Genomic DNA, 13495 nt, shown 5'->3' on the forward strand with positions numbered 1-13495 from the left:
ACAAAGCGCTATCAAACGTAAACCCTTCATAGGTCGCAACAAGATGCATTATCCCGAACCACCCTTAAGGTAGAGCAAGACACGAATAGTCACATCCCAATGAGAAACCTCCGGAGCATATCTGCTGACAAGCTAAAGTTGTATCACCTAATCAAAAGAAATTCATAAAACTACTAACTAGAATAGATAGGGAAGTATAGTCGAATCCACAGGGAAACAACGTTTTTATATTTTTAATTAATTATTATCTAAATTATCAAGAAACAAATATAGGTTTGGAAGAATTAATCTAAAGGATAAATCAATAATAAAAAGTCTAGGGTCACAGGTTCACCAATAATTAATACTCCGGGATAAATCATAGCAATCAACGATTAATATTGCAAACATAACATGATAAACAGGCTCTCGCAATTTATTATTCAACATAGATCTAACAGGCTCTCGCAATTTACTAGATCTAAGTTCCTATTGAAAATAGCATTTAATATCAAATTAACATCTACTCGATTCATCAATTCAACATTGCTATACTTTTACAATCAAATCACATCTGCTCGATTCATAATCTAATTGTAAAAAATTAAACTATTCAATAAGAAATTATCAAGCAATACTATTAATCAACTAAAATAATTCATCCCTTCATATTAATTATGGATCCCTCAAGAACACTAGAATTAAACTACTCGCACATATTTAAATCTAAACTAAACAAAATAATTTAATTCAACATGATTGAAATCAATAACCAATTAAATAAAGCATAATAAAACAATAATAATAAACTGACTATGAAAACAGTAAACTAAGGTTGAAACAAAGAAATCTTTTATATAATTGCAGAGTGATTTAACCACAACCCTTCAAAAGGCCAATTCTCAAATCTCATGCATTTGAGTTTTTTTTTTTTTTTTTTTTTTTTTTTTTTTTTTTTGGGTTATCGTTGTTCCTATAACCTCCAATTAAATAACTTCCACTTCTTCATTTTTTTTCTTAATAACTTCCACATCTTATATACTGTGCGTTAGCACGGATACAATCTAGTAATATTAAAACAAAAGCATTTAGAATTACAAAGCTGAAAGAATTCTAAAGAGTAAAGATAATACATAACTAAAGAAAAAAATAAGAAAACGAAAACTAATATAAGAATATGGTCTAAAAGCTAAAATCTAAAAAACTCTCCCCAACTTACGTAACTACTATTGCCTTATACTTCGTATAAGAAAAGGTATTGAGTTTTGTTTGCAACAAGCCCAACCGACTAAAAGCAGCAACAAATCTCAACTAATAACAAAAAAATCCACCGACTTAAACTAGACTTGGAGCATACTCGCCCGATCAGGCCCGCTAATTCACGCCCAGCAGATCCGATTATGGGCCTTGCTTTTCACTTGGGCTTATTGCTTAACCTTTGTTGTTTGTATTATGATTTGTGGCCTCATTACTTGGTCCGTAATAGTAGCTTGTAAAACTTGGACTTCTTCACCAATCAAGCCCTTAATCACCAAACTAAATTTATCTAGTACATCCTTGATCTCTAAATACTCGGTCATAAAATACGATCAAACTCCAACATCTTTGTAGTGACTCAATAAGCTCAAGAATTGTCATAATTCTACAAATTCTTACAAAATAATACCAACTCTACAAAAATACTAGAAAACGTATATTAATAATAAAAATAGTTGTGTAGAGCTCACATAAGCACAAGTATGACAAAGGGACGGGGAATTAAAAACATATATAAAATAGACTCCTCATCTGCTAAGTTATTTTTTTATTCGTTTGATAATTTCACAAAGTTGCATTGACATGATTTTTGGGTTCAATTGTCAATGTAATAAGTTGTTTGATTAATTATCATCTTCGATCTTGTATAGGCTTAATAGTTCATCTATTTCAAGTTAACAAATTGCCTAAGTACTTGATGGAAGAGAAAGGAGGGCAGAGACTACTACATAAAAATTGACATGCTTGGAATTTTTACTAAATAAGACTTAAGTTTTCTTCAAGGATCTAATGAAAGACAAATGAGGGTTCCGGGCAATGTGTCTCGAAATAGAATAAATGGATGGTCTGATTTGTGCATACACTTGTGTCATTAACATTAACAAAAAACAGAGTGTGAGATTGACATTAAGCATTTTGTTGTTAATGGTTGCCTCATGCTCATACTACATAATGCAAAAGATTAAGGGGCCGTTTGATTGGGGGTAATAATCAAAGGGAAAGGGAATGAACAGGCCCCATTCCCTTTGTTGTTATTTGTTTGTCACTAACAATCATTCCCTTTATCCTCTTTCATTATTGACTTTACCCATTTTTGCTCTAAAATGATTCCCCACCCCCCAGATTTTTCCATTCCCTTTCCCTAGCCACTAAACCCACCACCATACCCACCCCAGCTAGCAATCTTCTACAGCACAACCACCACCCAACCACCTCGCCACCCTTCCCTCAGCCAACACCGCCCCTTCGCCGGCAAGCGCCGCCCCTACCACAGCCATTTGCACAATCACATCTCCCTCGGAAACCTTCCCCCGTCCGTCGTCGGAGCTTGCCGCCCATCCCCCGACCATCGCCGGCTCTCGGCGCACCTCCCACACCCTTCGCCGGAACATGTTGCACCTCCCCCTCCTCGAAAAAACTTCCCCCCACCCTCGAATAACCCTAAAAAACCCTCCCCTTCCCCTTAAAACCGTCGGCCGCCCCTCCGCGAGGGTTTCGAGTGTGAGGGAGTGGAGGGAGGGGCGGCCGACGGTTTTAAGGGGAGGGGGAGGGTTTTTTAAGGTTATACGTGGGTGGGGGGAAAGTTTTCTGGGGTTAATAAATGGCGACGAGGGTCGGAGGAGGGAGGGTGAGGGGCGGCAAGGGTCCGGGGGAGGGGCGAATTCCAGAGAGGTGGTGGTTGGGCTGTAGGGTGGCTGGGAAATGAAGAAAAAGAGTGTTGCTATGGTGGATGTGGTGGTGTTGTGGTGGAGGTGATTCCCTTGTGTTTTTTATAAAACAAACAACATGCTAAATGAAAAGGGATTCATTCCATTCTGTTTGATACCCTTTCTCCATTCCATTCCGATTCCACCATGCGAACCAAACGGCCCCTAAGTTCAAATAATTCAATTAGATTTACGTTCATTCTCATATACTATAATTATTCCCATTTCATTCCATACTTCATGTTATTTTATTTATAAAACATTTTTATTCTGTTTGATAATTCTTCCACTAAATTTTTTGGTTCATTTTCTTTAGATTGAGCTCAAAACACATATCACATTTAGTAATCTCTCTTGAATAATTATCTTGATTTTTTTGGTCTTTTACTTAGTTATTTTACCGTCAAAAGCGTACTCTGTCAACCCATTTATAAGGTTAAAAGAGGAGTGTGAATAGTTAAAAAGTTCAAGTTGTGTAATTAAAAAAACGGAGGAAGTTTTCTAACAATTTATATAAAATTATTTACGAATTAACAAATTATATAACTATATAAAAAAGTAGATATAAGCCCGTGCGATGCATATTTTTTTCTTTTATATTTCACTTTGTATATTTCTTGTAATCTTTAAAAATCTAACATTTCTTTGTGTGTTTTTTCTAATTTAATGTTTAACCTAAATTTTTTCAAAAAAAAAAAATAATAATATAAATTTAAGGTATATTACTTCGTATTTCTTAAGTTTTTATTCATTAATATAATCTCATTCATCAGATACTTAGATAAAACCATTAAAATCAAAAGATATTATTTAATTTCTAATTTTTTTAAATAATTTAAATCCTAATATAGAAGATAATTTTTAGTTTTTTAAAAATAATTTAAATTATAAATTACTGTTTTTTATGTACGTGGTTAAATCCTCAAATTTCATTTTTTAATTTTTCGTAGGGAGTGATTAATTTTTTTAATTCTAAAATATAAATTTACACAAGGTCTTTTTTATATACATTGAGTATATTTCTTGTGATCTTTTAATCTTTAATAACTTTTTTGTTTATATTTAAATTTTTTGACATAAATTTGACATAAATATTTATAAAAGGTAAAAAAAATTCTTGCATTATACTTTAAAAGTTTCCAATGAAAATATCATCTCATCCATCGAATATTTAGATTAATCCATTAATATCAAAACATAATTTATATCTTTTAAATAATTTCAATCATAATATCAAAGTATAATTTTTAGTTATTTAAAAGAAAATTGATTATTTTTCGTATTATTAAATAATTAAAATCCTAATAAATCATTATTCGTCGATTTTACTTACTTGACAAATTTCTTAAATCTTATTCGTCACTTTTGCTTAAGTGGTGAGTGAATTTTTTAATTCTAAAATTAAATATAAATCTAATTTTTAACTGGTCGAAATAATACCTTTGCTTATGTGGCGCGCCGAATGCTCTAGAAAAATATCTACTTTATTTATATATATTAGATTAGATTATAAAAACAAAATATTTATTAAATTATCATTTTGCCCTATGCCTCCAAAATTTTAAAACCGGGCCTGTGAAGATGAGGAAGGAATGGTTCTGAAGTGTAAGGGTACTTATTTTTTTTCAAGAAAGTTTGACTATACTTGCTATCGTTTTAATGTGAATGCTACTAAAAAAAGTTGATCAAAAGCTATCTGATGGTCTAGTGCTTCTTAAGCTACCAATGAATGAAAGAAGCTTCTTTTCGGTGTGGAGGTTCAGAATGATCAAGGAGACCTCTCAAGAAGCTTCTTTTCGACTTTTTCAAAATAATATGGCGCCTTGATATTCCTCCTAAATGGCGTTTCTTCCTTTGAAAATTGGCGGTAAATGGAATAGCAATAAACGGTAATCTTCTTTCTTGAGATCTACATTCAGATGGTCTTTGTGGTTATTGTGGTGTGCACTTAGAGGATGTCCATCATCTTTTTTTGGAATTCTCTATAGCTCGTTATGGTTGGGATAATTCTGGTATCCCAAATCGTAAAACTCCAACTGGCTCCGCTTCTTTACAGAAATGGATCCAAACCTATATCCCGCTGTTCTATAGTTAGGATGGTATACGAAGTAAACGAATTCAAAGGTTCGTTGCTACCCTGTGGTCTCTTTGGACCACCCGAAATAAGAGGGTGTTTGAGGGGGATAATGGTTACCTAAGAACCTTTTTCACCAACCTCAAACAAGCTTTTAACAATCTTAAGGATTTCTTAAGACCAGACGTTCGAAAGTTGGGAAAACTTAGCTTTAGCACCTATGATATGAATGAGTCTGTTCCCCTGGGGTTCCTACTTGTTAACTTGGGATGAGAAAACCACTCACTCTACTATAGGTCAAATCCTCTAATAGCGGTGGTTCGTGTTGACGGTTCCTGGCACAAAGGCTCTAGGTCTTTTGGAGTTGGTTGGACGGTGTCTTTTTTGGACCATTCTGAAAAGGAAGTAGGTGGAGATTCCGGCATCACAAGCTCGGCTCTTCAAGCTGAAGGTTTGGCTTGCCTCTCTGCATTACGTTAGAGTTTTAGTAGCAGGCTTCAAACAGTGACTATACATACAGATTCGGCTTCGCTAGTGAATTCTCTTCTTCATAAGAATTTGGCTCCTATAGAAACTCATTGGACGACTCAAGAAATTAAGAATTTGGATCGTTTGTTCCATCACTGTGCAATCCTGAAAGTAGGCAGAGAGGATGTTCATCAAGCTCATTGAATCGCCAACCAATGTCTGCTACTTCGTACTTCTTTTAGTTCCCCTTTTCCCTTTTAGCTTCTTTATAGTTTTATGTGTTCTGTTGTTGTAAAAAAAAAAAATGAATGAAAGAAGTTGATGAGACTAAGTTTTAAGGGAAAACATGTTTTCTAATTCTCTTTTGGTTGTTTTTCCGGATAAAGTTAGATGATACTTGTAAAAGTACGTGATATACTACTCTTGGTTGTTATAGTTGTAACTTTAAGATTAGTTTTAGTTGATATTTGTACTATGCTTTCTTTCTGTAGACTTTGCTTCTTCCTCCTTTATTTTTGGCTTCAATGAATGAAACTTCATTTTCTTAAACAATAAAAAACTTAATAAAGTCATTCCATTGCTGCACATTATTGCAAATTTATAGTTTTGTGGACCAACTTGTTACCTTTTATATGTGTGGTTGTATTTCAATTTTCACATAGGACATTAACATAGAATGAACACATAATCGCATTTTGAAAATTTGTTAATGTATATTTATTGATAATTTTATTGCATGCTAGCTTGCTTGCAATTGGTTGAATTGCAATGGTTTTTTTTTTTTTTTTTTTTTTAATTTTTTTATTTTTATATATATAAAGTAAAATATAGGGGAAATTAGGAACGTCTTCTCACAAGACCGTAACCTAATTTGTCAAAAAGTAAAAAATAAGAAAACTTGCTGTCCATAAACGGGTCAATATCTTAATGTGTCGGAGTAGAATAGCCAGAGAAGCAACATAATCTGCTGCTCGATTTTCTTCACGGTAAATGTGGCGAGAGTCAAAAGCCACAAATGACTTAAGAATCTTGGTGACGTCGTCCATGAGCAGCTGCACTTTCTAGGGGCAATTGAACTTTCCTTGCAAAATATTAATAACAGTTAGATTATCACCTTCAATTAAAATATGAGATGTTATGATCCCGGGCTAGAAGAAGGCCATTACGAAGAGCAATTGCCTCGGCCAAAAAAGCTGGGCAAGAGCCCAAATTATAAGTGCGACAATAAAAATATTTGGGAGTTATGCTTGTGCCAAAAAAGCTGGGCAAAATATTAATAACAGTTAGATTATCACCTTCAATTAAAATATGAGAGATGTTATGGTTCAAATGCAATGGTTTGGTAACTATGAAGATAAGGCATTATATTTTGAAGGGTTTAAAAATATTAAGTGTGATTGGATTTTGAATGGAAAACTCAATAACAAAATTAGGTTATTTTTTTAAATAAAAGGGAAAGGAAGAATGTTGGTGAGGGACTGTAGGTAGTTCTATAGAGAGGGCGAGAAAAATACAATTCTCTTCAAAAGAGAATGTTTTTTCATCATTAGAACAACAATACAAGTACTTTACTCTAGAAGATAAATTGTTTCACACTCTTTTAAAAACCAGCCAAAAAAAGACAACCAACCAAATAGAAATGAAAGATAAATAAAAATTAGTTTTGTTGATTATATTTTCCATCCGCACCTTAATTCCCCTTCCATAATTTTGACTTAAATATCGACTTAGGCCTGTTCTCGTCAACTAAAATTTGTTGAACTGAATTTATTGCTACTGAATTGAACTAATTTTTGCAAATGAACTTAATTTTACTGAATTGAACTTATTTTTGCTAAAACCTTAACAAATTTCAAAAAGATTAAACTTATTTTTACTAAATTGAATTTATAACTATTGAACTAAACTATTAAACTGAACCTTATTACTACTGAACTAAACTTATTTTTACTAAACTTATTTAAACTGAAACTTATTTAAATAAGTTAATGAGAACAAGGCCTTAGATATGATGATGTAAATTAAGTTTTTTACTTGCTAGGCCTTGTTTCTTTGGTCTGAAATGGACCTGAACTGAACTGAATAAACGTTGTCTAAACTGAACTGAACTAAACTGAAGTTGTCTAAAATTAAATGTAGGGTAAAATTAAATTACGAACTATGATATTTAATTTAACGAAAATATAAATTATTATATCAAGTCATGCCCTACCTCATGGACGGGCCTGGATTTAGTATATCTCCAGTGTTAATTGTAATCTTTAGTGTTTATCTAATGATATGGAAGTTAGAATTGATTTTATAACTAATTTCTACTTAGATTTGTCATCTTTTTTCAATTTATATGGAGTATTTTGTAATCCTGGTTACTTTCTATGTATTATCAAAATACTATAGCTAAATTTGCTACGCCATGTCTCATGATGACACCATCAGCACGAATCCTTGTGACAATCCACGTAATTAAAATAATATATTGCTTTAATATAATAACTAGTTTTTTTGTCCAAACGATGCTCAGATTGTTGATAAAATTTCAAAATAAACTTTTGGCTTAAATGTTAACTACAGGCTCTATGACATTTAGACATACTAAATTATGTTTTATTAAACTGAAATTATTTTTTATTAAATTGAAAATATTTTTACCAAAACCAAAATTATTTTTTCCTGATTAAGACTTATTTTCACCGATTCCCTATTGTTTTTGTAAATAAATTAAATATATTATAAATAGATCTTGTTTTAAAGAACTTTTTGAAAGGAATTTTATGATGGAAATAAAACTGAGTTATACGATATTTATTAAAGGAAAATTTGTAAATTACCACCCAAATAGTAGAGCTGTTTTGAAATTACCACCCGTTAAATTTTTTATTTTATTTTACCGCCCCGTATATTAAAAAATTACTCAAATTCCCACTTTTTTCAAAATTCCGGTGGGTTTTCCGTCTGTGGGCCCCACCTAACGGCTATTAACCGCTATTTTGACCCTTTTGACTGATTTTCCCCTCGATTTTTCTCTTTAAAACAGCTCTCCCAACTTCAATTCACATTTCCTTCACCAAATTCCACTATAATTGGGGTAAATAGGTAGAATTAGGGGTTTTATGAAATTAGGTTTCATGCTTCAATTGAATTTGGGGTTTTCTTAAATTAGGTTTCTATTTTAATTGAATTGGGGGTTTTTTTGAAATTAGGGTTCCTACTTCAATAAAATTGGGGGTTGTTATGAAATAAGGGTTCCTTCCTCCTTCCCCTTTGCTTGAAGTGTTTCCGTTGAGTACGGCTCTTTCCTCGATCTGCCTCCCATGGTCGTTTCAGGCAAGAAGGAGGAGAAAGATAATGAAGCAAGAAAATGGAGAAGAGAGGTTTTGCGGTGATGCAGTGAAAAATGGAAATGGAGGTGAGCCCACAGACAGAAAATCCATCGGAATTTTGAAAAAGGTGGGATTCTGAGTAATTTTTAATTTAAGGGGTAGTAAAATAAAATAAAAAAAATTAACGAGTGGTAATTTCAAAATAGGTCTACTATTTGGGTGGTAATTTACAAATTTGCCATCGTATTATTAACATCTCTTGCCAATGCCTTTGTGAAGCAATCGGCGAGATTAAGATTTGTTCGAACATAATCAATAGTGATCACACTATCCTTGATAAGCCATTGGATGTAACTATGCCGTACTCCAATGTGCCTTGACTTACCATTATAAACTTGCTATAAGCCCTTGCCAATATAGCATTGTTATCACAATGTATCATTATTGGTGATATCGGTTTTGGCAACAAAGGAATCTCAAACATGAGATCCTTTAACCATTCGACTTATTTACTAGCCGAATGCAAGCAATGAACTCCGATGTCATTGTGGAGTCCGCCATGCAAGTTTACTTCTTAGAAGCCCATGAAATTGCACCTCCCCCATATAGGAAAACCCATCCACTTGTGGGGGAATGATCATTGTTAGAAATCCAACTTGCATCTGAATACCCTTCTACAACTGAAAGATATCCACTATAAGACAAACCAAACTCCTTGGTTTTCTTCAAATACTTCAACAAGCGTCTAACCACTTGCCAATGTAGCATACTAGGCTTACTAGTGTACCTACTTAGTTGACCAACTACATAAGCAATATCCGGTCTAGTTTTTGTCATGGCATACATCAAATAACCTATTACTTTAGCATATTCAAGTTGTGAAACTGCATTACCTTCATTAGGTATCAACTTTATGCTAGGATCCATAGGTGTTGAATAAAGAGAAGTAGAGTCTTCACTCACATTGAATTTCTTGAGCACTTTCTCAATGTAATGAGATTGTGACAAGATCAACTTTTCTTTTTCCCTCTTTATCCTTATGCCCAAAATGACATCCGCTTCTCCCATGTCTTTCATGGAAAACTTTTAACTAAGGAAAGACTTTGTCATTTCAACTTGTGACAAATCCGTTCCAAAGATTAGCATGTCATCTACATATAGACAAATTATGACACCTTGACAGTTGTCATCAAATTTGCTATAAATACACTTGTCTGAATTGTTCAACTTAAAACCATTAGACAACAACCTCATCAAATTCTTGATGCCATTGCTTAGGTTCTTGTTTTATCCCATACAAAGATTTAATCAACTTGTAAACTTTTCCTTCTTGACCTTCCACAACAAACCCTTCTGGTTGTCGCATGTAAACTTCTTCCTCTAGATCCCCATTCAAGAACGCTGTCTTGACATCCATTTGATGGATCATAAGATTATGGATTGCCACAAGTACAATAAAAAACCTTATAGTTGAGATTCTAGCAATAGGTGCATATGTATCAAAATAATCAATACCAGGCTTTTGTGTAAAGCCTTGTGCCACTAACCGGGCTTTGAACTTTTCAACTGTTCCATCTATCCTCAATTTCTTTTTGAAGATTCATTTGCACCCTATTGGTTTAATGATGGATTCCATCAAATCATTAATAGCTTCCTTCCAAAATGGAGCATCACGAGACCTTATAGCCTCATCATAGGTCAACGATCATCTTCCACATTAAAAATGTATGGAAATTGTGTCGAAACAGAATCCCTTGATCCTTCAACTAAGTACAAAGAAAAGTCCGGGCCAAAGGATTTTTCTTTCCTTACCCTTTTACTTCTCCCAGGTTATGATGATGATGTAGATGCCTCCTCTAAATGAGTTTGGTCATCCACCTCTTTATTAATGACAACTTGATCAAAACTTTGAACATTGGTATTTGGAGTTATATCCTTTGGTCTAGGAATTGAAGAAAATCGATTTTCATCAAACAATGCATCCCTTGATTCAACGGTTGTGTGAACCGACCAAAAGTCATTTTGCTCTATTACATATAACCTATAGGATTTGCTATGATCCGCATATCCTATAAAAATGCATTCAACTCCTCTTTCACCTATCTTTTTACATTTAAGTTCCGGCACTTTTACAATTGCCCTACAACCCCAAACTTTGAGATGACTCAAGTTTGGTTTCCATTTGTACCATAGCTCATATGGGGTAATATCTTTCCCTTTCAAGGGAACATGATTTAACACGTAACAAGTCGTTAAACGGCTTCACCCCAAAATCCATCACTTAAACGTGAATATGACAACATAGAATTTACCATTTCTTCTAGTGTCCTATTACTCCTTTCCGCTACACCATTTTGTTGTGGTGTATATCCCGCGGTCGTTTCATGTACTAAACCTAAAGATTGAAAATAACTTGGGTCAAAGTATTCACCTCCTTTATCGGTTCTTAACTTTTCAATCTTTCCATTAGTTTGCAATTGTAACACCTTAGAAATTCCTTTCCTTTAAAATACCTGTTTTGCCCTGTTTAAAACTTTAAATAGGAAAATCTAAGATATTATCGCCACCGTGAAAACGCCTAAGGCAATTATCAAAGACACACAATGGAAGACTCACCTTTAAAATATTAAAACGACTCAACTTAAAAAGTCAACTCATGGAAGTAAAGTCAAACCAAAGTAAAACAAAGTAAAACCTACAACTTGGAACCATTGTAGGCCCTTAACAAAACCAAATCAAATCTCAAAACCTTTACGTTAGTCTCGCAACAATAATATTATAATGTAATTAAAGCAATAACACATCATAAACTTATGGAAACTAGCATGATTCGCTCTTCACTCATGCCCATCATGAATATGCTTCATCACCTGAAAAGTTTCTCTCTACTTGTTTCCACTACTCTTCATTAAAAATGGGTCATCATAGGGCCAAGGTAAAGACAAGGCCAACAAACACACAATCAGCGAAGCTGAGTACATAAGCGTAATTAAATACACTAACATGCTTTTACCTATCAACACACAACTCACCTTGTTGCACCTGTTTTCAAGCACACAACAAAACTTCTCAACTAAGTAACTAAATAATTTATTTAGTTTTGATTACGCATCGAACGGGTTTCCCCCCTAACCTGCCCCAATAAAGGGTACTAACACGGGAGCTAATCGTGCCAGTATAAAAGAACCACTCGTAAGTGGCGGAATTCCTGCGCATAATAATAAAAGGAAAATACAGCGTCCTGTACTCCCAGTAGAAGTTATGGTTAAATATAAAACCCCATAACTCCCCCCATATGTTCACACTCAAGGTGTATACGTTCCAAGAGTTTTGGTGCGTAATCTCTTTCACTTTACGTTATTTACATATTATTAAACTCGGTGGTGACTCTCAAACCATAATTAGACAATCATAATAATTATTCAAACAATTAAACATTCCAATTTAATTCTTGAATAATTAGTGTCAATGTTGAATCCTTTTTAGATTTACCTCGGTGTCAAAGACACCTTAAATGCTTAATGCGCCAAAAATCCTATCCCTCGGTGTTAAAAACACCTTAAGTGCACTAAGGCACCAACATACAATAAAAGTGTGGTTCATATTCAACATGCCAAACGATTATTTTCCAATCATTATTCCATCACAAATAAATCATGCTTCATAATCCATCACCAATATCAACCAAATCACAATTTCCAACCATAATCTAGCATGATACTACTTGGAATTAATTAATCAAATCTAGCATGCTACTACATCATCAAAAATATGCTAAGTACGCAAACGTACCTTGAATACGATCTTAATATCGCCACGACTAATAGAAATCACTCACTTCAAAGTCTCCTACAAATTAAAATAATAATAGAGCATTAAAATCCACTCTTCACAAATTTCCAGCAATATATACTCTTATTAAACCACTCATAATTTAATTAAAACAAGCTGAAATTTTATTTAAAACCTCATACTTTAATCCCAATTAATGGGTAATTAAAATTCCTTACAGAAACTTGATTTTTAGTATACTACCAAAAATTCCAGCAATATATATTAATAAAAACTTGCTGTAATTATGCTTTAAAACATCTAAATTAAAGGTTTAAACCACCCTAAATCATAATCCTTCAATAATCAATTATTTATGAATCTAGGGTTTCAAAATTGGGGCTTTTTAATTAGAATTAAAATCTGAAAATTAAATTGCACCATACATAATATCAATCATCATAAAATTAACGCAAAACCCTTAATTTATAATTAGATCTAAGGTGGTGGTGGTGGCTGGCGGTGGTGAGTGCTGAAAAAGGGGAAGGAGAAAAAGAAAGAAAAATAAAGGAGATGGAAGAGAAAGTTTACCTTGGGTATTCTCCACTCTGTGCAAAGTTTAATTTGCCCAAGTGTTGAATATTTATACCCCTTTCTCTAGAAACCCTTCTTACCTAGACTTTCCCTTTTTAATATTTCCTAATCCCTTTCCTAATAAAACTTTACTAAAATAAAACTTTCCTAAATTAAATCCCCACTTAATAAAATAATTAATTAAATAAAACTTTCCTTTTATAACATATTTCCAAACTTATTTAAAATAAATAATTTAAAATGTCACAAATAATTTATTTCAAATTATTTAAATACCCCACAAGATACTTATTTAAAATAAAATACGTATAAAAATACGGGGTATT

The 13495-nt window shown here is 33.2% G+C and overlaps 1 protein-coding gene across 1 annotated transcript; it reads right to left on the reverse strand.

The window, feature by feature from the left end:
* Positions 1 to 9371: 9371 nt before the first annotated feature.
* LOC145580875 (secreted RxLR effector protein 161-like) lies at positions 9372 to 9872 on the reverse strand. The gene has a single exon (XM_081637960.1). The coding sequence runs from the start codon at positions 9870 to 9872 to the stop codon at positions 9372 to 9374; it is 501 nt and encodes a 166-aa protein (XP_081494086.1).
* Positions 9873 to 13495: the final 3623 nt, after the last annotated feature.

This window comes from Chenopodium album, chromosome 15, assembly GCF_948465745.1.
Source record: "Chenopodium album chromosome 15, dcCheAlbu1.1, whole genome shotgun sequence".
In the NCBI taxonomy this organism is placed as follows: Eukaryota; Viridiplantae; Streptophyta; class Magnoliopsida; order Caryophyllales; family Amaranthaceae; genus Chenopodium; species Chenopodium album.

Coding starts and splice junctions, on each gene's coding strand:
- LOC145580875 (XM_081637960.1), bottom strand. CDS start 9,872: ATGGGAGAAGCGGATGTCATTTTGGGCATAAGGATAAAGAGGGAAAAA.